General features: G+C 39.8%; 1 protein-coding gene across 5 annotated transcripts in view; it reads right to left on the bottom strand.

The window, feature by feature from the left end:
• blnk (B cell linker) overlaps positions 1-27,609 on the bottom strand; it is a 203,563-nt gene that overhangs the window by 127,411 nt on the left and 48,543 nt on the right. For 2 of the 5 annotated variants that reach the window (XM_060841942.1, XM_060841941.1), the window contains exon 1: positions 22,205-22,526. The exons of the other annotated variants lie outside the window; for them this stretch is intronic. In XM_060841942.1, the coding sequence (XP_060697925.1) occupies positions 22,205-22,218 (14 nt within the window). In that variant the 5' untranslated portion in view covers positions 22,219-22,526. Of the gene's footprint in view, positions 1-22,204; positions 22,527-27,609 lie in introns of those variants that run through there. 5 annotated transcript variants of the gene reach the window in all.

Here is a 27,609-nt window from a genome sequence, read left to right on the forward strand (position 1 = left end):
CTGGTGGCTATGTGAATGACTATAGTGTTGTGGCTCAGATGTTCAAGCCACCCTCAATCTCTTCAGTTCTGCATGCAAGACACTTGGCCTGCTGAACAATGTTGCCAGTAGATGTATGAGAATAGGAAAGCAACTTTACAGTTCCGGCAGTGCTATATGACCTTGTTTCTTGCATATTGTCATCACACCAGCAAGTCCTCAGGTCTATCTGTCAACTGAGAATTTGTATAAGCATGATGTAATTTTCTTTTAGTTTCTGATGTTTAGATTTAAAATAACTTGCACAATGCATTAATCAAGATTAGAAGCTAGTTTATTGCACAATTAACTTTATTACAAAACCATTGTTGAAAGATACCAACATAATCTAACTTATATCCTTTCAATATTTTTATGAAGAAGAATTGAGACGTTGATACAACTGAATGGCTTGTTAGGCCATTTCAGAGGGTAACATTGCTGTGGGTCTGGAGTTACATGTAGGCCAGATGAGGTAAGGATGGCAGTTTCCTTCCCTGAAGATTATTAGCGATCCAGATGGGTTTTTCCAACAATGGTTTCAAAAGTCATCAGCAGATTCTTATTTCTAATTTATTTTTGTGGGATTTAAATTCCATCATCTGCCATGGCAGGATTCAAAGCTGGATCCCCTGGCATTAGTGCAGCTTCTGGATTAATAGTCTAGCCACTGTCTCCCCCATTGACAATGATCTCTGATTTGTTGCAGAGCTGGCTTGTTTGAAGATTCTCTTCCTGAAGTGAAGAAGTTGAAAACTTGAAATCAGATTCAGTAGTCTCTGTAGTTGAGTAGTTGGATATTGCTCATGTAGAATAACTGAGCAGAACAGATCCTGGGGGCGAGTGTTTGCTCTTTTTTCTTGATTTTTATGGCACTGCAGATTATGCCTTTTCAACACCGGTTTAATACAACAGTTCTGGATACTGCCCTCTTTCTCACTGTTTGGCGTTTCGGTGATGTCCCTGCGATTTCCACATGCAATGCTTGCTCACAACCAAACTTCTGGATTGAAAACATAAAAATGGCTTCTGTGCCAAAATTTCAAACGTTGCTTTCTGTCACGCATTGGGTTGCCCCTGGTCTGGAACACAATCTCATCCACTGTCTTTTTAGTCAGATAATTAACTTTTATCTGTCTCAGCCATTAACTTGAATTCTGTCAGGTTTTTGGTCAGATGGCGTGAACTATTCACATATCAGGGGAGTCCAGCATCATTGAACCTTGAAAGGTCTGCTGATTCTTCTGGAAAAAAAGCACTGTCTAGTTCCAACAGCAGATGAATCCACGAGGATAACAATTTGTTAAGAGTTATTGCGTCCATTTTAATGCAAGATTGTATTTCTTTACAAAATACGTACCATACATTCACATAAGAATGTCTAGTTTTGAAGATGTCATAGCCACTTAAATCTTCTGGATTAGAATGGCAGTTAAGTTGGAGATTCAGTTCCCTAAACAAGTTTGAACCAGGTTCTGCTTTATTTTCTGGTATAAATAGGGCTATAGTAATAAAGAAATTGAGTTCCAGATGTTAATACTCTTAATGAAATTCTCACAGTTTGACAGCTGGCCATCTTGTAGTGACCCAAACAGCTGTAATTCCACCATGTTGGCCCTCCTGACATGAACATCTTTGTATGCCATACTCACCTTGGGCCTGCTCAAACAGTTTAATCTACTACACTGCTACACAATATGAACTGATAGTTGAAAGGTGCATGTTCCTAATACAAGAGTAACAAAGTTATAGCCATCAATAAATGAATCCTGGAAAGTAGAGATTTAAAGGACAACTAATAATGTGTTCAGCTAACATTGTAAAAGGCCTTGAAATTTTACTTGGTATTGGATAAATGAGTGTTGCTTTTAACTGTACTGCTTGGGAGTTAATGTAGGATCGTTGTTATGGAAGTATTTATTGTACAACATGTCCAGTTTTCATCCCACTGATTTCAATGAAAGAAGCTCCTATGAATTTTACAATGAGTGTGTAGACCATGTTACTGCGCTGGGTCACAAACTTGAACATCATTCCTGTGTCTCCAAAGTATATGCTCAGTAGGCCATTAACTGTAAATCAGTACAATGATGTCTACCTAAAGAAAGTCTTTGATCTTCAATAATTTATCGCTGCTACATTGAAGATTGTCAGATTTTTCCCTCATTCTCTGGTTCCTTTAGTGTAACTAAAACCAGAAAGAAATAGGTTTCAATTCCCTGTCTAAGTTAACTGAACCCAGTGCAGCTGGCAGTAAAGACACTTAGGTTGGCTTCAGTATCCTGTGTGGGAGGATAAAAACAATTAGCACCAACATTCCTAGGTGCAAGCTTTTATGTAATTCTGCACATTTATTGCATGGCATCAAATTCCAAACACAGTACAAGCAAGGGCTCAGGGTTCTTCACAGAGATGCCAGGAGTCTCTAGTTTATCAGTGATTATGAGATGCTAATCCCAATTATTGGGTTGTGTTGGCATAATCCCTGTGCTGAGGGACAGGCAAGGGATGAACAGAAAGTGCCTCTAACTGAACTACTTTCTATCTTGAGAAGATTGTTGGGGAGCTAGGAACACCTTTCATTGTTCTTCAGTCTCTCCTCCTACTGGCAAAGAAGCATCATTCAGTTTGAAAACAAATTAAAATGAAATCTCATGCAAGATGAAATAAAAACAATTTGCTGGAAAACCTCAGCAGGTCAGGCAGCATCCGTGGAGAGAGAGAGTAGAATCAGCATTTTAGGCCCAGTGACCCTTCTTCAGTTCCAATTCTAGAAGATGGGTCACTGGACCAGAAACATTAACTCTACCCTCTCTCCACATAAATTGCCAGACTTGCTGAGTTTCTCCAGCAATTTCTGTTTTTCTTTCTGATTTCCAGCATCCTCAGTTCTTTGGTTCTTTTATCTGATATAATATGATTTGATTGAGAATGATGATCCTTCTATCATTGAAAAATTGAGATCTTGTATTAATCCTGTATTATCTTGTATAATCTTGTATTAATCTTGTATTATGAGCTAAAAACCCCGATGCAATGCCAGGCATCATTGCTATAAACATAGCTGCAAAAATCAGATGAAAATGTTTGTTTCTATTTGCTCCTTCGCTTATCTTTCCATCCTTCTCCACTAAACTGTTCAGCAGAGAGGACCCTGTCTGCATCAAACACTTGTGATGTTAACAACAATTTGGGTTCACTGGACAACTCTGTGGCCCATCAAGGGGGCTGCTGCAAACTGAAAAGACAACGCTCAGCATACAGTTAAGTGCAATTGGAAAACTTCATAAGATTCTGCTCTTCCAATCAAGGTCAGTTTCTCTTGCATTGATTTTTGCCTCAGCAGAAATTCAGGGAGCAAAATATTTTGTTTGGAGGAGCAGGAAACAGCAATACATGACTGATTTTCACCTTGCCTTAGACCAGGAGCAGCACAGTCTGTGAGGCTGGGAGTGGGATGGTATCAAGATGACATTGACACTCTAGCATGGGGAGGTGGTGAATGACAGGTCCACAGGGACTGGGATTTGAGAGTCTGATAAGCAAGCAGGGAAATGGGAGGAGTCGGGGTGGCGAGTCAGGTTTGGGATGAGTTATTGAGTAACCAAGGTGGGGGTGAAAGTTGGGCAATTATGTGAGTGAGTAAAACTCATTTATTGCAAAAAAAAGTCATAGATAATTTATAAATAAAAGTATGTTCAAAGTTCCAAAACTGTTCCATATAGACTTTGCTGAATAAATACAATGAAATTTGATGTTCTTCATTAAAGCTTCAACCCAGTTGCAACAAAAAGGCATTTTCTCAATCCTGAAAGAAAACTAGTGACACTCCCCTTTAAGGCATCGAGGGGAGTTTGAAACTGAATGGGCCCTCTTTATATTCTGGTAGAAAGACTGTGGTTTTTCCCCAGTCCGAGTTGGCGGCAGCTGTGCTAAGCTGTAGTGCAACCCTCAACACGTAGTCCTGTACCTTGCAATGTTCCAGTCTGCAAAGCTCGGTCAGGGTCAACTCTTTGCACTGGAAGACAGACAAATTTCAGGTAGACCAAAGAGTATCTTTTACCAAGTTGACGGATCTCCCCGGTGCAATCGATTTTTGTCTTGTCATGCATTCCGAGATACAAACAGTACAGCATAGATTCCTGCAACACAAAACTGCTCAGGATGAACTTGACAAAAACCACTGAATCTGAGCTGGACACACACCACCCTTGTCCTCCAACATGCAAGGCACCTCATGTGAAAAGTGTGGCTAACCTTAATGTACTACTACTTTATTGTTGTTAATGTAGTATACCAGTACGAAAGAGGTAAAATAAAGTGATACATATTTAATTTGATCAAAACTTTGGTTGGCTTCTGTGGTATAAGGTTGTTTGGGGACTTTCAAAGGGACTGTTTTTGTTCTAAATTTGAGTACCAGATGCAAAGCATATTACAAATTGAAAATTACAGAAGCAGAAACAAAGAAGCATACAAATCACAGCTGAATGTGAATATTTTAGCATTGGAAAACAATCTGACAAAAGTTGCCAAATGTTATTTGTGAATACCATTTGATGTAACCATCTTGTTTAACCATACATAGTCAGGCCCAATTTGCATGTTAAATGCAATGAATTTATGAGTTGTCTATTTAGTCACTGAATATTGTGGACACTAATCTCAATTGAGTCATCCTGTTCTGAATTCAATTTATGGTCAATCCAAACCCCATTCACCTCCATACAGCACTCCATATGCTTTAACTACTCACTGATCAAACATCTATTGATTTCAGTCTTCAAAGAACACAGCAATCACAGTGCTGTGGAGTTGGAGTTCCAATACAATACTTCATCAGAAAAAGTGCTTCCTGCTAGCACTTCTCAGCAATTGGGCTCTAACTTTATAATTACACTCTCTTCTAATTCCAGGGCCAGAGGGTTTTTCCCCCCATTTATCCACCTTGTTAAATCTGTCCATCATTTTAAACATCACAGACGATATTTCATTTTTCAATCTAGCTTGAGCACCTCCAACCCAGAGGAGAATAGCAGGACCCCTTTTAATCCTGAGTTGGTGTTGGATGGAGAAAGTTTGACTTTATAAACTTTGCTGCCATCCTCATAAAATCTGGGACAGAAAAATCAAGGGTGGTCTTCCTGCCTGGAAGCCAACTTTGGAGAAAGTGAGGACTGGAAATGCTGGAGATCAAAGTCAAGAGTGTGGTGCTGGAAAAGCACAGGTCAGGCAGCATCTAAGAAGCAGGAGAATCGACATTTTGGGCATAAGCCCTTCATCATTCCTGACTCCTTAGGGACCTCATCACACTGCTGCAGGTACATGATCAGTAGAATGGGTGGGATCATGTGGGTGACCCATTGGGAGAATCCTCACAGTTACACCCATGGTGTTGTGAGAGGTGGTCTCTTTCACTTGGAGAGTCTATGACTAATGGACATACCTATCGGGCACATGGGCCAGCCATGTGTGAAGAATCTCATTTGCCCCTAAAACTAACTGCACCTTCCTGACTTGCCCCTCTAAGTCTGTCTCATTTAACCTCACTCCACAGTTCAGTGATGATCCTGCAGCATTGGTCACTGCTCCTATAACTTCTTCCCAGTTGTTTTCAAGTTGCCTTCAGATCAAGACCAACATTTCATTAGCCTTTTTTTAAACCTACGCAATAACATTTACTAATTTGTGTAAATATACACATCGTTTTCCTCCTCCCAAGTTTTTAGTTTCTCATTTTTTTCAAAATACAGGTAGTTCCCCTATAATGCACATTTCTTGAACACTATTTGGTTGTAACGCAATTTGTGGCTTGCGAACTTTTTTAAAATAAAGGAAAGTCCCATTCGCTGTTATGCGATTCCATCTCTGGACACTAGGTATCACTATGTGGAGGATGGGACTCCATGTCGGCATCACGTGGCCAATCGGTTTGCGCGCTTTCTGGTGAGGACTGTCAAGGTACAGTGCCTGTAGTCAGTGATTTTAGTGTTAAAGTGTTAAATTTACTGTATTATTTCATTAAAATACATGATTTGAAAATTTACTTACACTGTGCGAGCATTTTTGTTATGCTATTATATTTTTGTTTCAATTTTTACTGGTGTTTTGATAGTTCACCTCAACCCTGTTTTTCCCATCAGCCCCATTATTTGTATTGAGCGATTTTCTGTAACCCAGCGCCGCATGGCAACACAACTATGGCGTTATTAGAGAACTATCTGTACTCAGATTTCTCTCTTTGATTTCTTGTGGAGAGCTTCATATTTTTCCCACATTGAATTTCTTTTGATGTGGAGGTGTCGGTGTTGGACTGGAGTGGACAAAATCAAAGGTCACATGACACCGGGTTATAGTCCAACAGGGTTTATTTGAAATCACAAGCTTTCGGAGCACTGCTCCTTCATCAGGTTTAAGTCTTTTTACCTGATGAAGGAGCGGTGCTTCAAAAGCTTATGATTTCAAATAAACCAGTTGGACTATAGCCTGGTGTCGTGTGACTTTTGAATTTCTTTTGCCATCCCTTAATTTGTCAATATCATTTTGCATGATCTGCGTCCACTTATTCCCTATCAGTCAGTCATTCTCCTTCCAGGAAGATTAACTGTAGTTACCATTAATACATTTCTAATTTGAAGCCCACGTTTTATGTATCAGTACAAAAATCAAACTGAAGATTTTCTAAACACAAAAAGGAATCCCTATTATGTTCAAACTTATTTGGTGTTATTGGATCCTGTCCAAAGGTCACTTGCTGATGCACATTATCTGCAAATAGTATTTACATTTGTTTGACACAGAGGTGATCATGTGTAATGTGCAAAAGGGTGTATGAACCTAATAACTATTCAGGTCTCTTGGTTATGGGGATGCAGCAGAGGAAAATAGAGTCTCTACTGAAATCAGAATGGCACAGATTTTTTAGTTGTAATAACTGCAGTGTTTGTTCACATTACTGAATAAAGCTAATAACAAATTTTGAGGAAGGATTTTTACTGCCATTCTGAACCTAGTCCAGGTGGTAGTTTGGGCTAAGTTTACCCTCTGGGACTTTTACCAATCAATTTGACCTAAGTTAAATCTGGATCATCTAGTTGTTGCTCCTTCAGTCATTGGAGACAAGTTTCCTTTTATTCTAACTAAACTCCTCAAACTTTTATGCACCTCCATCAAATCCCTTCACGCTTCTTAACCTCTAAGGAGAATAGCCCCAGCTCCTCTATCAGCCCTCAATCCTGGTGCCATTCTGACAAATCTCTTCAGAATCCTTGACAAAGCCTTCACATTTGGTATCCAGAAATGAAAGTCCTAGTCACAATGGGGTATAAATTCTCTCGTATATATTCAGGAAAACTTCTTAGCTTTCATACACTGTACGTCTATTTATAAAGTCCATTGAAAACATAGGTTTCAGAATGATACTCTTTACAACCACATCTCTCCTACAGTTACACACAACTGTGCAATACCTTTTTGAATTATCTAGATAGCGGTATCCAAATGATCTGAACCTCAAAAGCTCCACAAACACCAATACAATGGATGAACGAGAATATCCTGAACTAATATGACAGATTTACTGATACATGACTTTGGATTTTACTTCAAGCTTAGAAGTAGCAAAACCTTCCATGAAATTAGCACCAACAAATTCACCTGCAATAATGTGCTATTTCTAGCCATACAGATCGGCGTTGTTAACAAAAATAAAATACACGTTCTATCAAGTGACACATTTCATTTATTGTAAATTGAAACAAAACACAATACTGAATACAAGGTGACCACCATATCTGCAGGTCTGGTTAACCATGGTTTCAGTTACCCGCGGTTTAGCAAAGCCTGAACATATTACAGGGAACATTCCAGAACCAGGGACCAGGGGGCTGCTGGGAAGGTAAATTTCCCATTTAAATGAATGGGTCCATGGATATCCGCGATTGGCCTTGGAATGTATCCCTGCGGGTAGCAGGGGACTACTGTACATAAAAGAACAGCAAATTACTACAAATGGAAATATAAATAGAAAATGCTGAAAATAGCAGGTGGAGAATATTGATGGGGGGGGAAACAGTCAATGCTTCTGAACCACAATCGGCACCAGGTTTGACAAAGGGTCACTGACTTCTCTTTCTCTCTGTACAGAGTCCACCGGGCATGTTGAACACTTTCAACACTTCCTATTTTCAATGGTGCAAAAGTAACCCAATTTGCCAGCTTTCCAAAAAGTAGCGTTCTTGTGAAGCTCATATTCTTTGTCAGCAAGATTCCCAGTTGCAGCTCCCCAAGATCTGGTTAGCCACATGAATTTTTTAAAAAATGTACGAAGAAAACAAAACTTGCAGAGCAAGGCAAAAATCAATGCCACAGCAAAAAATAGATTTTTTTAAATGAGCAAATTAATAAAACCAACCATTAAGAAGTGCCAACTGCACAGCTTACTTACATTTTTTTTTAATATCCTTTCAAAGAAACAGACTAGGCCTGGGTTTTGGCCACTAGAGAAGAGAGAAGGGAGAAGCAATGAGCTGAAGATTTGGGGTTCACTAATATTGAACTTGTATTTGCCTCTGGTAGGCATACTCTGAGCTGCTAATGATGGAATTTGTACACAAAGAGGACAGGAAGCATTCTCCGCCCAAATAAAGGTGATGGATCTGCTCGTAAAGCTGAAGAACCAATCGGAGGTCTTTCAGCTTGAAAGATGTAGAAGGCAACGACTGAACGAGTAAATCATAGAATGCTTAGTATGGAAGCAGGCCATTCAGTCCATCAAGTCCACACAACCCTCCGAAGAGCATCCCGCCCAGAACCACACTCCACCTTATCCCTGCATTTCCCATGGCTAATTCACCTAGCTTGCACATCTTTGAACTGTGGGAGGAAACCAGAGTACGCAGAGGAAACCTACAAGGACATGGGGAGAACGCACAAAACTTCACATCGACAGTCGCCTGAGTCTAGGATTGAACAAGTCCTTGACTCTGTGAGGCAGTGCTAACCACTGAGCCACCGTGCCGCTCTGAAGGAGAGGGTGCTTCAACATGAAGGTAATCTGTGCAGAGATGGACTGGAATGTCTCCACAGGGTGATCTCTGGCTACTCCTTTATCCAGTCAGGCAGTGAAGTCCTACTGTCTACTTGGTGCCCATGAGGGCCATCAGAGCTTCCATGAGGAGGACACCTTCAGACATCTAAAACAGCTCCTCACTGCCTCTGGAAACCTGGAGGTTGCAGTAGGCTTCTCTTGTTTAACCTTAGAGCTCTCGATAAACCATGTTGGCTCCCTGACACATGAAGGAAGCTAGCCATGGCACTACCTGGCCCAGCATCCACAATAATGGCCTGCAACCAGGATACCCGCATTTGGCAGTGAGGGTATCTGAGCTGTGAGATCCTGATACTGGTAGAGGCAAAAAAATCAAGCCTCAGGCATCAGCAGGTTTGGAATTAAACACTGAAATAGGAATCATCTTGAGAAATTCTCACAGCCAAAACAAAGGAAATGAAAAACACTGATTATCTTCCACTTTTCAATCATTTTGCAGAGTGAAAAATACATTGATACAGATCAAGACAGAAGCTGAAGTGCATAAACCACCTGTACTTAACAAAATACTTAATCTGCTGTCACTGACTCTCCACTTCTCCACAGGATGTGCTTCTAGAATGGTCACAGAATAGAAGAATTAGAAATCACCTGAAGTGAGATGGACTCCATGTTGTTATTTCTCATTGATGGACTCCCTTGACTCCTGAGAATCTATGGCTGTCAACGGTAGACAGGAATGTTCAGTTGAGAATGCAATCTAATTTGCCATGATCTTATTGAATGGTAGAGCAGGTTAGATGGGCTGAATGGTCTACTTCTGCTGCTAATTCGTATGTGCATAATTAATTGAATGTTATATCGCATTGAATGAGTTGGAACTGATGTCCGATTTGATGCTTCCCCCTGCTTCAAGAAAACCATTATCATCCTGGTGCTAAAATATGCCTTAATGACTACTGTGCAGTGGTCTCCAACATATGAAGTGCTTTGAGAGTTTAGTCATGTCTCACATCAACTCCAGCCTCCCAGACTGCTTTGATCCACTACATCTCACCCACCATCACATCAGGTCCATGGCAGATACCATTTCCCTGGCCCTACACTAATCCCTGGAACAGTGGATAACGAGGGTATCTATGTCAGACTCCTATTTATTGACTTTAGCTCTGCCTTCAACCCATAATTTCAGCCACACCCATCTCCAAACTGAGACCTAGGACTCTGCTCCCCATTCTGTAACTGGATCTTTGACTTCCTGACCCACAGATCACAATCTATAAGGATAGGCGACAATACCTCCTCCATGGTAACCCTCATCACTGGTGCCCTGTAAGGCTGTGTACTTAGCTCCTTACTACGCTGCTTATATGCTCATGACTGCCCCAAATTCTACTCTATCTCCATTTACAAGTTTGCTGATGACACCACTGTAGTCGGTAGGATCTTGAACAACAAGTACAGGAAAGAGATAGAGAATTAAGTGGCCCGATGTAAAACGAACAATCTCTCCCTCAAATGTTAAGGTGCTGATCATTAATTTCAGGAAGCAGAGTAGAGGACACACCCCTGTCTGTATCACTCATGCTGAGGTGGAGACACTGAAGAGCTTCATGCCCCTCGGAGGAAATATCACCAACAACCTACTCTGGCTCATCTGCATTGGCGCTACAGTTAAGAATGCACACTACATTCTCTACATCCTCAGAAGGCTAAGGAAATTCAACACGTCCACAATGATCCTTACCAATTTTATAGATGGCACTTATCTAGAAGCATCATAGCGTGGCATGGCCTCCGCTCTGTTTAAGAGCACAAGAAAATTAGGGTTGTGAACGCAACCCAGTCCATCACAAAAACCAGCCTTCCTTCTATTGAGTCTGTCTATACTTCCTGCTGCTTCGGGAAAGCAGTCAACTTAATCAAAGACCCCTCCCACCCTAGTTTACTCTCTTCTATCCTCTTTTGTTGGGCAGAAGATACAGAAGTTTAAAAACATATCGCAGCATAATCAAGACCAGCTTCTTCCCTGCTGTTTTCAGACTTTTGAATAGACCGTTCACATTTTAGAGTGGATCTTTCTCTGCACCTTCTCTGTAGCCGTAACACTATATTTGTACTCTGTTTTATTACCCTGATGTGCTTATGAAAGTATGATTTGCCTGGATAGCATGTAGAACAATATTCTTCACTGTATCTCAGTACACGTGACAATAATAAGTCAAATCAAATCAACTGGGTCTTTAATGGCATAGTAAGTCAATCCAGTTTTCTTTGAAATAATAACTTTCTCTTTTTAAAGAAAATTTGGACTTTTTTTAAAAATAAAGTTTATTTATGCATTTCAGCTTCTATCTTAATCTGATGAATTGACATATTTCGTACTCTGTAGAATGATTAAAAAGTGGACAATAATCAATGCTGATCATTTCCTGGTTGTTTTTGTCTGAAAAATTTTCAAGAATTTTTTCTGCATAAAATGCTTAATCCCTTATAGTTGGCTCCAGATTTAAATGAATATCAACAAAGACATAATCTATGATTTAGAGATCAGTAAAGTTTGGTGGAAGGCTTTCATTGCATCACTGACAATAAAAACCAGACTATGGTACATTTCAAATACAGCCATCATTCACTTATTAGGGCTGGTATTTAGCAAAATACAGCATGACAAACAAAGCTGCTAAACAAAAATAACTTTTTCAGAAGAATGCATGCAATAATGTTGGTTATGTCCCCACCCTGTAATGTTTAGATTAGAAACCTATTTCAAAATGTTAGCTTAACATATTTATTGCAATAACCACAGGATTACAAGATTAAACAGCATGCAATTAGCCCTTACCAAACATATACCAAATGAACAAATTTGGATGGTTAGTTACAGGAAGGTGTGAAAGACCAACCTACTTGCCTAACTACTGGGACCAACATGGAGGGTGGGGAAAGTCAAAGCTCAAGAAATTGATGGAAGTGGGATTTCTGATGGGACCAGAAGAAGGAAGCATTGTTTTCCACTCAAATTATATTCACAACCAATTTTGCTTTAGGGCGTGCACAGATGGAAACTTTTTTTTTCACCCAAAAATAGCTCTGTTGGCAGAAAGGGTGGAATCTCAAAACTGGTGTCTGCCTTAGGGTGAACATATGGACCACCTGACAAAACATCAAGGGAGATACATGGACAGCGTAAAGGTGGACTGAAGGGATCTTACCTGTGCCATGATACCTAGTCTCTCATTATGCTTTATAAATAAAGTGACCTATTAGCCCAGACAGATGAGCAATATATGTGGAATGACTGACCTAACTTACTTCTGAATACATGTAGTATAACCACACTAATCAAAAATCAAGGTCTTCACTGGCCGTACTATTCACAAATATTTCCATAATTTAAAATCACAATAAAACAAAACATTAGATGAACATGAATTAAGCAGATACTGGTGTCAGAATAATTATGGGTTTGCATGTAATGTAGTATAGATTAAATAAGAAAATATTTTTGATCCAAGTTGTATACACTAAAAAATTAAGTAAAATAATAAAAATATAATTGTGGACTGAAATGGAAAAAGGGCTAGATTAATATTGATGATTGTGGAAGGAATTGCTGCACTTTGAAAAACAAATTACTGAAACTCAGTTTTGTAATGCTTAAACTGCTGTTTTGTTCAAGGTTCAGGTTGGCTCTGGGGTGTGTATCAAAGTGGAATTCGGTTGGCAACAGTTTGCTGTTTGGTCTTTTGAATTTTGACCAGTAGTGGATGCCAAGAACATTATTGTGATGCCAATCATCTGATTGGTTTCTGTGCAGCAGAACAACTTGTGGGTATGAACAACAGAGCATGAAACCTTCAGACCTCTGAAAAAAGCAAATTGGTGTGGGTCTCTCTCTCTGCAGCAAAATACCAAAGCTAAAGAAAGCCATGCATTTTCTTCCACCAATCACTCTAAACTATTGCTTTTAACCAAGAAGTCAGCCTTTATAATTTGTGAACCAGTCACTCTGTGCCTCCTGTGACGAAGTGGCAGAAACCAAAGGAAAAACACAGAAAACTGAAAAGGACCTGGGAAACAAAATGAATCCCCGCACTGAATCCTGAGGACTGGTGCCATTGAACTCTTTTTCCTGTGTTTCTTCCCTTCATTCATAAATCAATTGTTTTGTCTGCCTGCACACAAGTATTGGGGGGTGGGGGAGGGATGAATGAGGTTTGAGTTATATCGTGACAATTCAAAGATTCCAAATCAGGGAAGCAACCATTTATTTGTAATAAATAGCAGCTTTTGTTCAATATAGAAACCTGGGGTTTGTTTTGTGTTAACCGGAGTCGAAAAGTGTGGTGCTGGAAAAAGCACAGCAGGACAAGCAGCAGCTGAGAAGTTGGGAGAGTTTAACAGACAGTCAAATTTGAACTTTTCTTACTTCAATAAAAGTATTCTTGATGACTCTGAGAATAATCAGGCTTGATTTCCAGTACGTGCTCCCAGTGAGGTGTAACAAATTGAAACTACTGAGTTTTGGGCAGACTGTTTTAAGGACAGACCACAATGAGGCATGGCTGAGACCCCAGATATCCATTAGGCTGTTAGAAGAGTTGAGTTTCCAGTTTGAAAGCTTTGGCCCTCTTTACTTTTTTGCTAATTCCAATCTTTAGTTATAATGAAATTTCAAGTGCTTGTAGTTTCTATTATTGATACTTTAAACATTCTGGATGATTTGCATTTTTATTGGCCTATTATAAGGGTAGTTTGTTTGAAGGCAGTGGAAAGTTATAAATTAATAACTTTTTGAAACACTTCTTTTAAAAAAAAGAGAACTTTGTTAAACACATCCTGTTGTGATAATGCAATTCTTTGATTCTCTCCAAATTCGTTAAATGGATATAGAAGTGCCATAGCACGAGGAGTTGTGAAGGATGGTGCGGTGGGGGTGGTGTAGAGCTTAGCATGGAGGGCTATGAGGGACCATGTAGTGTAACTGGTTAACATGAAGTGGCATGAATAAGGCATGGTCATGTGTATCAGGTGGTGTAAGGACGATAGGGACTTGTTGTTTTCCTAATAACAATACAAAAGGTGGTCGTTTAAACATCAGACTTCAGTACTTAGCGGCCTCTGGTGGCCATCTCCAAACTCCAGTGTTGGCAGTCCTGACTGCAGCCCTTGCCTGCATTTCCCACCCATCGTCCCCCCCAAAATGAAAATATTTGCTGTATTTCTCCTGAGGTGGACAGGCATCAGGTCAGGAATTTCTCTGGAAACTCTTACCATCCACCACAAAGATGACAATCCAGCACTTCTGGTTAAATCCCACAATGACAGCTGGGAAATGTAAACTGTGTCAATTAAGATAAAAATCTGGAATAAAAAAAAGAGCTGGTATCTTTAGCTGCTATTACACAATTTTCTTATAACACAGGGTTGCACGAGAAGAGAACCTACTGCATTATAGCAGAGCCGACTGTAACTGCTCCCTGGAATGGTCCGGCAAACCACTTGGATGCATCAAAACTGCTATCTCCTTCACCACTCCTCCTGGGCTGTAACAATTTGTGAATCTTTTCCATGAATTGCAGTGATTCAAGAAGTGGCCTCTCCAACTCTTCTCAAGGCCATGTAAGGATGGGCATGAAATGCTGAACTTGCTAATGCCACTCACATCACAAGAATGGGAAAAAAATATTTCAATGAGCAACTCATTTTGCACTTCAGTCATAAATAGAGAGAGCCATCCATTGTGAACAGTCCTATCTAACGGATATATAAATGATTACTAATTTTGAGGCAAAAGATAAATATTCCATTTAATCAAGAGAGAATACCTTTCTGTTTGAGGTGCTGATACTATCGAGGTTTCTTGGCATCAAGAAACAAAAAATGCTTATGGACACCCCATTAGTCTGTCACTATAAAGCAGTTAGGTCTTTAGTACCATGTGACACCTGGATTTCATGGCTGTGACTGGGGATGATGTTTATTTTGTGATGCCTGACTGGTGTGACTGGATCTGCTTGTCTATCTTGTTCTGTAAATACATTGCAGCTGTCCTGACACGTACGTTCTGTGGACCTAAGAAAAATTTGGCAGTGAATTTCTTACAATAAGTGACAAAGGTTTCATACAATAGCTGTGTGACTCCATGATTGTGAAAGGATGATTCAGTTTTACATAGTAATGCTGTTGGAATTTTGACACAAATGGTGTATTACATGCATCAGTTCTCAGTATATGCCATCGTTATTATGAAAGTTCATTTGTTTTTGTCTACTCAATCTTACTCGATCTTTATGGTATGTGGGCGTCACTATCTATGCCAGTACTTGCTGCCCAACCTCAGTTGCCTTTGAGAAGGTGGGAGTGTGCTGCATTCTTGACCACTACAGTGTTTATGGCCATCTAAGCAAAGCAGTATCAGTTAATGATGTTACAGTACAGCCAATGCTCACTCTAGATTAGATTAGATTACTTACAGCGTGGAAACAGGCCCTTCGGCCCAACAAGTCCACACCGACCCATAAACCACCCATACCCGTACATTTACTCCTTACCTAACACTACGGTCAATTTAGCATGGCCAATTCACCTGACCCGCACATCTTTGGACTGTGGGAGGAAACCGGAGCACCTAATTTCCTTCTGTGCATGAATTTTTGTTATACTGCACATTTTCTATAAAATTGGGGCACATATATCTTCATCTGTAAAACTCTGATCTTGCACAGCCTGTCTGTCCTCTATTCACTGAGGGTTGGATATGTGCACAATTTAGAAGGAATATTGACTATAACCTAAAGCCATTAGTTTCGCTTTCTCATTGCTATTTTGAAAAGGTTTAGTATCATACTTCCTAGAGAATGGTCATCTGGCAATGACATTTTAGACATCAGGGAAACCTAAAACAGAATGCACTAAATCTTGACAAACCAGATTTAACAATGTGACATTTGCTGGTCTTATTAGAAGACTAATAAATGGACAGACTAGAGATATTGTTTCAGATTTTGACAATGAAACTCTGAAGCAAGAAACACAGAACCTCTAGTGAGACAAAACCCAAACACTGTAATTGAGAGAAGGAGATGGTATGCAGAATGTCTGATAACTCAAAATGAACGGAAAGTGTGGAATAGAGCACTTCGTTCTTATATCTTCAAATAAAAAAAATGTCAGTGCTTGTAAATCATAGTGGAGTTTATCACATTTATTTCGAATTCTACTTCAACTATTAGAACAACAAAGACAGATTAGCTGGATTCCCCCCACCTTGAAGTTTATAAATGTGAAGTGCTCACGTTACTATGGTGATAATTATTGAGAGAATTAAAACAGCACATGAGTATTATCTGCTACATTTCATTGCTTTCATTCAGTACTGTGGTTATGTAATCATACAGCTAAATCCAGAACATGATTTTGATTGTTATATTTTACAAAAAATATAATTGCTCCATACTTTCATCGTATTCAGCTCTCTTGTTGGGTGATTGTTTTGAATAACACTGAAGAATTTGGTCGAATCGTGCCCAGTCTTACTACTCCCCTTGGCTTCAATCACTGTACAGGCTTCCTTAGTCACTGCTGGGAATGAAATCTACCAATCTCTGATCATTGATTCAACTCTTACTTTAACCCTAGTTACCACTACCACTACCACCTGATGAAGGAACATCGTTCCAAAAGCTAGTATGCTTCTAATTAAACCTGTTGGATTGTAACCTGGTGTGGTGTGATTTTTAACTTTAACCCTAGTCACTTTGCTGGTTGTTTCTTAACACTCAATGCGATCTATTTTCATATTTGTGTTTGGATTTGTACTCATGACCCCCAATCTTTATCCATAAAATGCTGCACAATTTTCTGTGTATTTATGACTCTTAAATCTCTTTTTCCAAAATGTTAGCAATTTTTACCTTAAAACTGTAAAATATAAACCTTTATGCTAGAAGTTAGTTTTTGCAATGTAACTTTGCTGGCTCTACACTTTTTTATCTAGTCATCAATAAATTTAACACCAATAAAAATGTTCAGGGAAATATAAATCTCAGTAACTACTGTTTTGCAGTAGAAAGGGTGACAAAGGTGAAACAATCTTTTTAGGCACTCACAAAAAAATGCCATTCAGCAGCTTTCCAAACATGAAGCCACAGCATCAGTTTAAAGGAACGAGCCCAAATATGTGTCTATAAACCATAGAAAAGCATGCTGTATTTAGCAGTGAATTGGACATCCGTAGTCTGGACCTGATAATTTAATTGAAGAGCTACAGAATATGCTTCAAAATAAAGTGACTACTAATTGCAATATCCATGCTACATTTTGTGGAAAAGAACAGTGAACTTTCAATCAATAACACATAGACAACACAAAACAAGTGTCAGTTTATAGCTCCTCCGAAAGCTAATGCAACCTTGGACAACTACAAACTGCTGCTGCATAACAGTAATTGTGACATGATGCATTTAACGATAATTCTTCTGAAACAATTTGCATGCATTTGTATGTTGATCACACTGACGTTCAACAGATCCAATGTTCCTACTTCTTCATAGCTACAGATTTTCTCCTATTACTTTAATACATTGCCAATATTAAAGCTAAAATAATGTCATAATTTTAGTAAATTAACTTTGTTAACCTCTATACAGTGAGTGAATAACTTTTCAATATCTTATTAGCTTCTCTTATTTAGCCTTTTCCTTTCCAAATACAGCACACTGCAGAAACAGGAACTTTTACATTATTTGTGTAGTCAATCATCCATTGTTTTGAGTGACTGTGGATGGTGCATATTAAATGTTGATTGATGGCCTAGGAAGTAGGAACATAAAACAAAACTGAGTCATTGAGTCCGCTCTAACATTTGATAACATTGTGGCCTTAACACTGCTTGGCCGCTCCCATAACTCTTGACTCCTTTGGCAATCAAAACCCTACTGAAGTCAGCCAGGAATATTTTCAATGATTCCTCGACTGGTTGCTGAGGAAGAGAAATCCAAATGTTAATAACTCTCTCCAAGACAAAATTCCTCCTCATCTCTGCCTTAAATGTGATACTTTTATTTTGAAATGGTGTCTCTTCATTCTAAACTCCCCCATGAGTGGAAACATCCCTTTATGATGTTTTAATTAGGCCACTTCTCATTCTTGTATAAGTCAATAAGTATAGAACCAAGCTGCTCAAATTTTATGACAAGGGAAATCCCAGGGCCTAGCCATTGCAGGCACTGTAGATGTTTGAAGTTCTGAAGCCTTTCAGCTTTTTCTATTTAGAGGTTTCCAAAAATGGGAATAATTGCACATAATCACTTCACAATTTTTATTTTTAAATTATGAGAGGTCTCCAAATTGCCTTCCAACCTGGCTTTTCTCCTCCATCCTCACCTTGCCCCCAACCCAACAGAAGAAACCAAGAAAAGCTTTTGATTTCTTTGAAAAATAGTAAATACTCCAGTGCTACAAAAATAGATGAGCGTGATGATTTTTTTTGCTCATGTTCATCATCTGTTCATAAAATGAATGATTCCATATGCCTTTTAACAGCCTTGACTTGTACCACTACCTTCAAAGATTTGTATTCATGCACCTACAGGCAAACACATAAATTCGGAGCACGAGTCAGCTACTTGCTCCTCACTCCTTGAAACTGCTCCGCCATTCAATAAGATTATGGCTGATCTTATTAATCCACATTTGTACTAGCCCCTTTCCTTATTACAAATCCATCTGCATCTGCCTTAAAAGTATTCAAAGTGTTCACTTCCACCATTCTTTGAGGAACAGCATTCCAAAGACAAACAACTCTTTCGGAGGGAGGAAAACATGCTCCTAACTCTTGTCTTAACAGATGATTCCTTTTTTTTTAAAAAGGAAAGTACCAATAAATTCTAAATATTCCCACAAGAGGAATCCATGGGCCTAGAGAGGATGTGCAATCAAGTTGAGGTGGTGGAATATTGGGAGTGTCACAGGAATAGCATAATCTAGAGCCCCATAGCAAATTCTGAAATCGGACTCCAATAAAATCTAGAAAAAATTAGCTAGCCTAAAGGCAGCTATGTAACTATTGATAATTGTTAGTTTAAAAAAATCCATCTGGTTCATTAATGTGGTCTGGCCTCCAAGTGATGCACAGCAAAGTGGTGGACTCTTTAATTGGAGAATCATAGAATTCCTGCAGCTTGGAAGCATGCGACTTGGTCCATCAAGTTCACACCGACTCGCCAAAGAGCATTCCGCTCAGACCCACCCCGGTCCCATTACCCTGCATTTCTCAAGCCTAATCCATCTAGTCTGCACATCCCTGGGCAGTATGGGGCAATTTAGCATGGCCAATCCACCCAACCTGCACATCCTTGGACTATGGGAGGAAACTGGAGTGCCCGGCAACACGGGGAGAACGTCTAAACACCGCAATCAAACCAGTATCCCTGGTGCTGTGAAGCGGTGCTAACTACTGAGCCACCATGCCACCCTTCTGAGCTACTCTGTTGTATCAAACTGCTATGAAGCCTAAATAAAGAACAGAAATCGGACAGACCACCTGGTACTGACATAGATACAAAGCAATCCTCTATAATCATATAAAATTCATAAATTGGTCAGACTCTCAGACTTGTCAAACAACATCCTGGCAGTCATACTCATGCAATCAAACTTCTAACATACAATATCCCAGCAAACACCATCAGTACTGCCAGGTAGGACAAACACACCAGAGGTGGCAGCGCATGGTGTACAGTCAAGAAGAAGCTACCCCGAGAGTCATCAATGTTGATTGCAGACTCCATACAATCATTGCAACAGGCCAGGAAAGCAGCTGTTCAATACCAGCTACAGATCTTCTCTCTTCCCTTGGCTAATAACTCCCCATCCTACTTGGAGCAAACACCGAGGGGGGCAAGGGCACAGCATGTTCTTTGAGTTGAGGAATTCCACAACAAATGGATCTGATCCAAGTTCTACAGCTCTGTTACATTTGGTTCTTAATGGTGGTGGCTAATTAAATAACAAAGTACAACCCTTATTCCATCTCTGGTGAAAATGAGGCCAAGTTTGAATGAGAATTTTGAGGCCAGTTTGGTTAAGTTGAAGACTTATTCTTTCATTATGAAAATACAATCATAAGTGCCCACTCATTCCTGTAACCCTGAAAACCCCAGGGGTAAGAAATACCAAGTGAGGTCTTATACTTGAATTTTCAGACTCTTTCATATACTAACATTTGGAAGAATCTTTTACTCACTTCTAGCCATGTCTTTAAATCTGTGACTCAAAAGGAGAAAACTGTATCACCAAGTTGAACCACAATGCCTGTTTATTCTCTTTGCCTAATTATCTTCTTTTGTCTCTATATTGAGTTTCCCAGTCTCAGACCACTTTCCAATACCTTAAATTAAGAATGTAAGAATATATATAGGAGCAGGAGGCAGCAATTCAGCCCCTCGAACCAGCCCCCCCCATTCAATGTGATCAGACTAAGCTCATCTTAACCTCAACTCCACTTTCCTACCTACTCTCCATAACCCTTCAACTTATTACTAATTAAAAATCTATCTCCTTCTTAAATTTAATCGATGCCCCAGCATCCACCGCACTCTGAGGTAGTGAATTCCATTGGCAGACGACCCTTTGCGTGAAGTAAATTCTCCTCAACCTCGTTTTAAATCTGTCATGTTTTATCCTAAAATTATGACCTTTTGTTCTTGATTTCGCCATGTGAGGAAGCATCCTTTCTACGTTTACTTTGTCAATCTCCTTCAGAACTAAAAAGTGTGGGGAAGAAACCAGCAACATTGGCCAGTATGGAGATTGGACACACAATTTTAGCACCACACTCTAACCATCTAAGCTATTTAACCACCTATGGGCATTGTATCCAAGTCCCCATTCAACATCCACACTTTATAACAATGATCATGGCTGATTTCTTCGATCCTTTTTCCACATATGAAGTCTTGCCATTGCTTTTGATACCTCTTCAGAAGGTTAATCAAACACGGGTCTCCTTTCTCTTGCCTAGTTTGGTTTTGGATTGTGAGATGCAATTATTGCAGAAACCACTAATATACCACCTTGGGCAAAACGGTGGTATTGAAATGTTTTCAGCATTCAAACTTCCATATTTAGGAGACTGAAGACAAATCTAAATAACCTGTCCAGATTGTCATCATTGAGATGACAAGGAATTTTAAAGCACACAATTGATCCAATTCATTGCAGTTTGCTACCTCTTAACCATCAAAGTCTCAGACGTCACAGCTTGAGAAGAATACAAGAGAACATAATGAGTACTGATCACGAAGGGTTAGCACAGACTGGCAGAACAAAAGAAGAGATTGGGTTCTCTTAGCTTGTGAGCTTTTCATTAATTTGCTGAAACACAGAGTCATCAAGTAACAAGAACAGCGCAGCAGCGCTTGCTCCTGGTTAAGAGCTCCCCATCACTGTCAAATTCAGTGAGACTGCTTGAAGGAGAGGGGAGACAAAGGAGGGAAATATGCTTTCCATTTGACTGAGGTTACCATGAAGTATTCTTTCTCAACCTCTCCATTTGTCTGAATCGTCGTTCATTTTCTAATGAAAGCAGCCCTATCAAGCAAAGACAGATTGAACTATGAAAGAACGAGATTCAAAGAGGAAATTGAGACAGTCATGCCTTTTATATTTCTAAAGTGCACCTTCAAAGACAAGTTTCATTCAATGAAATGGGGAGAAATGCACATCAACAGAACACTGTAGTGTTGTTTTCAGGAATTAGAATCCTCCAATCCCTCAGCCAGCCTAAGATTCAACATCATCTTCCAACTTTTCTCCTACTTTTTCTCTTGTCACTAGTCAAATACCAAATAAGCTTCCAACAAAACTACAGCTAAAGATAAGTACAGTTAGATCCAAGTTAGATCAGACACATTTTCACACATGTTGTTTTGAAGAATTGGCATTTAAAGTCAAAGTGATCCAAATTCAGCAGTTAGGTAAAATTTGAATTTTCCATTAAAGCTAATACTGATCACCAAAATTAATATTTGATTATATACAGGAGGAGGTTGCATTGCAATAAACAATATTTGATATTTTGCTTCACAATTGTTTATCCATTTACTCAATAAAATCAGAAATCAGGCATACCTTACACCTTTCATCTTACAGAGTTACTTTGCACTTGGTTGTTGACGAGTATTTCTGCACTTGCTGGTAACACAGATAGCCTGTGGCTCTCCGTATGCATTAGTAGATAAAACCACTTGTGGAAAGAAAGCAGAACGAGGAAGTCTGAACATTGTTTTTAGAAAGTTGTCTCCGTTGGCATTCTTGCAGCATAGGTTTTGGAAAAAAAGTAATAATATAAAGGTTTTGAAGGCTTCATTGAGGTAAAACCAAAGCAGCACGGCACTTACAATTAGGGTTGAGGCTGTGACAGAAACTTCCTTGTTTACACAAATGATTACGAGTGAAGTGAAGCCTGACAATTGTGGGTGTGTTATAAAGGCAAAATTCCAGGAAGGCTTGCGATTATACACTTCCCCCTATCACTTGGTGCTCTTTTATAGATTATGTGAATGAAAATCCAGAAGTAGGCTTTTGGGTTGGAAAGCCAACTCCACCCAGCAGTGTCTTTCCATGAATTAGTTAAATGGAGACTGGAGGATATGGTCAATGAATTAACTCCATAGGGGTCAAAATCCCATCACCAAGTCACCCTTTATTTACACATGCATAACACTGGACACTGGTCTGGCTTCCTCAGAGCCAGCCCTCAGGTGAACAGAACCTCTGACGCTCCTGGTTGTATCTGTCAGCCGGGTTCCCTGATTGAATCAGATTCACAGCCCCAGTCAGGAAACCCCTATTCTATGAGGTACACCTGGCTGACTGTGTTACACTCACCATCTAATGTGAACAGCAGGTGAGCTCTCTAAGCTGAATGGCCCTCTATGTGAAGGGGCTGTAACCTGTTGACAGGTAGGACAAAAAGAGTGAGAGAATGTCATACTGAGATCCCACTAATTTAAAACTTTTGAATTACAAAATTGCCATAACTGCCCGGCCCCCCCAAATGGAGGAGATGCCACATAGGCCTCAAAATGTGCCTTGGGAAAATTCCAATTGGCCTTGAACTCATGACAGACTCTGCTTGAGGCAGTGAGATGTCTCTAGTAAACTGGCAGATTGATCTGGAATATAACATTACGTGCTTGCTTGTTTGTTTTTGTTCTACCCTCATGATGTGTTAAAAATTCTGCCCCATACATCAGGCAGATTCTGGAGAGAAACACAGTTCTAAATCATCTTTCTGCTGTGGAGTTTCTCAGGAGGAAGGCATGGGCACGTCCTGAACCCAGCCCTTTTTGGTTGATGTCAGAAAACAGATACACACTTTGAGATTTGCTCCAGCCCTGCCTCTTGTGCTTCAGGCAGTCAAGTGGGAGAAGGACTTAACAATATGCCATAGGGCCATTTCTTTAGGAGTAGCCAGTTGCAAAGCTTCAATGGGGGAAGAGGAGGGAAATGGGCCATTTCTTCTTCCTCAGCCTTCAACCCTGGGTGTCTATCCAATGCCCTTCCATCCATGAACTGCCAAGCTATTTCGCTGTCAACCTAGTGCCTATTTATTCTAACAGCATCCAATTAGGTCCTGGTTTCACATTTTAATGATGGTGGAATGGGATTGCCAATTTTCACCATTAAGGAACAGGAATTCCATGAGGATGCCTGTTTGGGGGAGGGGTATTACCCTCACTTTACCAGTTCCCCGGAAATCCTGACGCACAGTGGGTCACATCGCTGCCTTGGGGCCAGAAGCCTAGGTTCAAGTCTGCCTCCAAGACTTGGTAACCAAGGAATGTGTGCTCATAAGACAGTCAAACAAGTCAAGTACAAATTTGTATAACCAAGACCCATTCCTGGTCAGCCACACGAAGAAAGATAATTGCAGTCTCTACCATCACTCCCCATTTGCTCTGGATAATAACAAACAAATAAAGGGTCATGTTGTTACGGTGGCTCAGACCCCCCTGTTGGGGGAGAAATTGAAACAAGATTGATGGTGAGGCTGGGGTGGATTCAAGATCTATTTACGCGCCATAGTGGTGGTTGTACTGCACTGTGTATCAGACCTGCCTTCAGGTGGCTGGAGAATTAGAGAAGGGGACAAGCTCTGTGAAGCCCAAAAATCGCACGGAAAATTGTTGAGCGTCGACTGCTGAATTCAGCCCATAGTGTGAGCACTATGACCTAACCAGGATTGTATTAAAACACTTGGAGCCCCCAAAATAAGGCAGTACATTGTAATCAAGGAAGAATGACACACTAGTTTTGCTGTGGTTAGTAAAGCAATTTTGATGTAATGTGTGAATAGATAGCAAGAAAAGTAATCATTGGAAGACTGAAATATAAATAGATTTTTCTGCAAACATATAGCAGTCATACAGCAATAATGTTGGAAAAATATAAACGAACGTTTTAGACTATAATCAAAGTGAAATACCGCAGAAATGGGAAAGCTGAATTGAAAACTGAAAATCCCGGAGACTTTCATTTGATCAGGCAGTGGCTATGAGGAGAAAAAGAGAGTTGCCAACCTTGTGCTAATTACCAATTGCTGGCAACTTAAGGACTTCCTCCTGCTGCCGCTGGGCTATTCCTGTGGCCAGGACTGTATTGCAAGAGCTAGTGACCTTGTACATAGAGTGGGGTGGGGATGCCACCTAGTGGGGCATCTTGTGTCAATCTGAGGTGCTCCAAAAGGTGTGAACTCCCTCTTTAAGTCCCAGTGGCAATGTTGTTGCAAGAGCACAACTGGCCATTGAACTGGTTGAGACAGCGGTTCCTCTTCACTAGAATTTGTTAACTCTGCATCATCACGTAAACTCACATGGCTGATCACAAGGAAATAGTGCTGCTCTTGAAGAAGAGCTAAATAAGGAGAACCCCCTATACTTGTAGTCACTGTGACCACGATTTGGATTCAGACAGCTGAATGAACAGAAGTGTAGATTACAAGCAGTTTCCTTCATCACCCCTTTCTGTTTTTACTAAGGAAAACATTACAGACAACCAACAAGACCACCAACCAGAGGAAAAGCAGCAGTTTTCAAAGTTTAAGTGACAATGGTTTTGGATGTTTTTCAAAGGCTGATGGGTTAGACTGTTGGTTGGTGTGCAGGTTGGTGCAAGGCACAAAGAGCAGAGTGTTACCTTCCTATAGTGCACTGAAGTATTGAATTGGGCCTTGACTCAGTCAGGCTAAGCTGCCTGGCTGCAGCTAAGATGTGTAATTCTTGCTTCCTCCTCACCGAATCCTTAATGACAGTGTACCTTCAAAAGGAAGTAGATCGTGAAGGCTTCAGTAGTGAAGCATGAGTAAGCATGGGGTCTTGACAGGGGAAAAGTGCAAACAAGCAGGAAAGTGAGAAGAATATTCCCAGATTCTAAGTGAACAACAAATAATCTTGTGTTCAGATCATGAGGATGGCTTCTATGTGTATGAACAAGATGATGGAGAAATGGGGGAGATCATAATGTGGGTATATGTTGGTAAACCACACTGGCCCTATTTTGATTTCTTGGTACTGCCAAAACAAAAGATACTCCAATGAATAAGTAACCAGAATAATGACATATTAAATGCAGAACCTTCATTCAATATGGAAGAGATATTTGATCAGATATGAACCAAAGCAGACACTAGTTTTGCATAAATCATCTTGACGGATATTTCCAGGCCTTTTAAAATAAACAAAAATATAACTGCATGGCAGTACTTAGGGTACCCACTGTGAACACCTCCCCTCCTTTACTGTCCACACCCCTCTGCAACACCAAGTCCCCCTATCTCTTTTCCATATCGATGGAAGGGCTCATGTGGATATAGGACCTTGGTAAAAGCCCAGTAATGAGCCTGAAAGTACTGGTGCTGTGGGGTTCTTGTCAACACTCCAGCCAATGCATGAGTCACAGTCAAAGAGTCATACAGCATGGAAACAGACCCTTTGGTTCAACCAGTCCACACTGATCATGTTCCCAAACTAAACTAGTCCCACCTGCCTGCTCTTGGTCCAATTCCCTCCTAACCTTTCTTATTCATGAACTTGTCCAAAGTTCTTTTAAATGTACCTACATCTACCACTTCCTCTGGCAGTTCATTCCACACACAAACTATTTTCTGCATAAAAAAGTTGCCTCTCAAGTAGTTTTTAAATCTTTCTTGTCTCAGCTTAAAAATATGCCCTCTAGTTTGGAACTCCCCCATTCCAGGGAAAAAGACCCCTGTCATTCACCTTATTTTTTATGCCCCTCATGATTTTATAAACGTCAATAAGGTCACCTCTCAACCTCCTACACTCCAATGAAAAAAATCACAGCCTATCCAATCAATTTTTATACCTCAAACCTCCATTCCCAGTAACATCCTGAAATTTTTTCTGAATCCTCTCCAGTTTAATAAGGATTATCCAGTGTTCCAGCAAATATTCCACCTTCCAAACAAAACCCAGCAAAAGACAATCAATAGATATGCATCTGATTGTTCACATAGACATGTTCATTGGGTGGTGCTATCATGCTTATCAAATAACAGGCATTGACTGATCCAGTGTTCATACACACATCAGAAATTCATCTTCGTAATGTGTATACATTAAAAAATTCTATTTGTTCTTTTATGCTATCACTACCATCGCATTCATTCGCTTATAACTTAATGAATGCTAATGTCGTCAATCTTCAAATATTTGGGATGTTTTGTTAATTTTCAAGTGGAGTAAGTGTTTAGGAAGTCCATGATGATAACAGGACATTGGGTATCACCAAATAAGTGATGCCCAGAACAAAAGTTTGTCACATAGGAGAAATGGCTAAATATACAATTAGGCCCAAAACAGAAATTATTTACATAATTGTTCTGAATATTTTAATGAGTGGAATCGTTATTATCTTTCTACATACTCTCTCTCTCTAAACAACACTTCAAGTAGTGACTAGGGGAGGCAGTAATGTCACTGAAATAATAGTTCACAATAAATTCACAAAAAAAAGGCACAGTTTAAAAAAAAATTGAAAAAGAAGTTAACTTAATTGTGACCATTTAAATCAATTGATTGTGGTTAAAAACCTATTTAATTCATTAATCCCCTTTCGGGAAGGAAATCTGCCATTCTTACCCGGTCTGGCCTACATGTTACTCCAGACTCCCAGCAAAATGATTGACTTTTAACTGTCCTCTGAAATGACCCGAACAAGCCACTCAGATTATGGGGATGGGCAATAAATACTGACATAGCCAGTGATGCCCACATTCCATCAAGGAAACAAAAATCTCCTAACAATTTCTTCAGAAAAAAATTGCCTTCCATGCATGCAGAATAATGAACATGTTTATGTTAAAACTGCACATGCTCAGCTCCGTTCTTTACCTGACAAATAGAATCATTTATATCTGGCCTGCATTCAACTCCTGTACATAGCAAATAAATTAAGCTAACCAAACAGTAACCAGTGTTCAATCTGCAAGTACAATCTTGTCTGGGAAAAAC

This window comes from Hemiscyllium ocellatum, chromosome 22 (genome assembly GCF_020745735.1).
Source record: "Hemiscyllium ocellatum isolate sHemOce1 chromosome 22, sHemOce1.pat.X.cur, whole genome shotgun sequence".
Classification (NCBI taxonomy): domain Eukaryota; kingdom Metazoa; phylum Chordata; class Chondrichthyes; order Orectolobiformes; family Hemiscylliidae; genus Hemiscyllium; species Hemiscyllium ocellatum.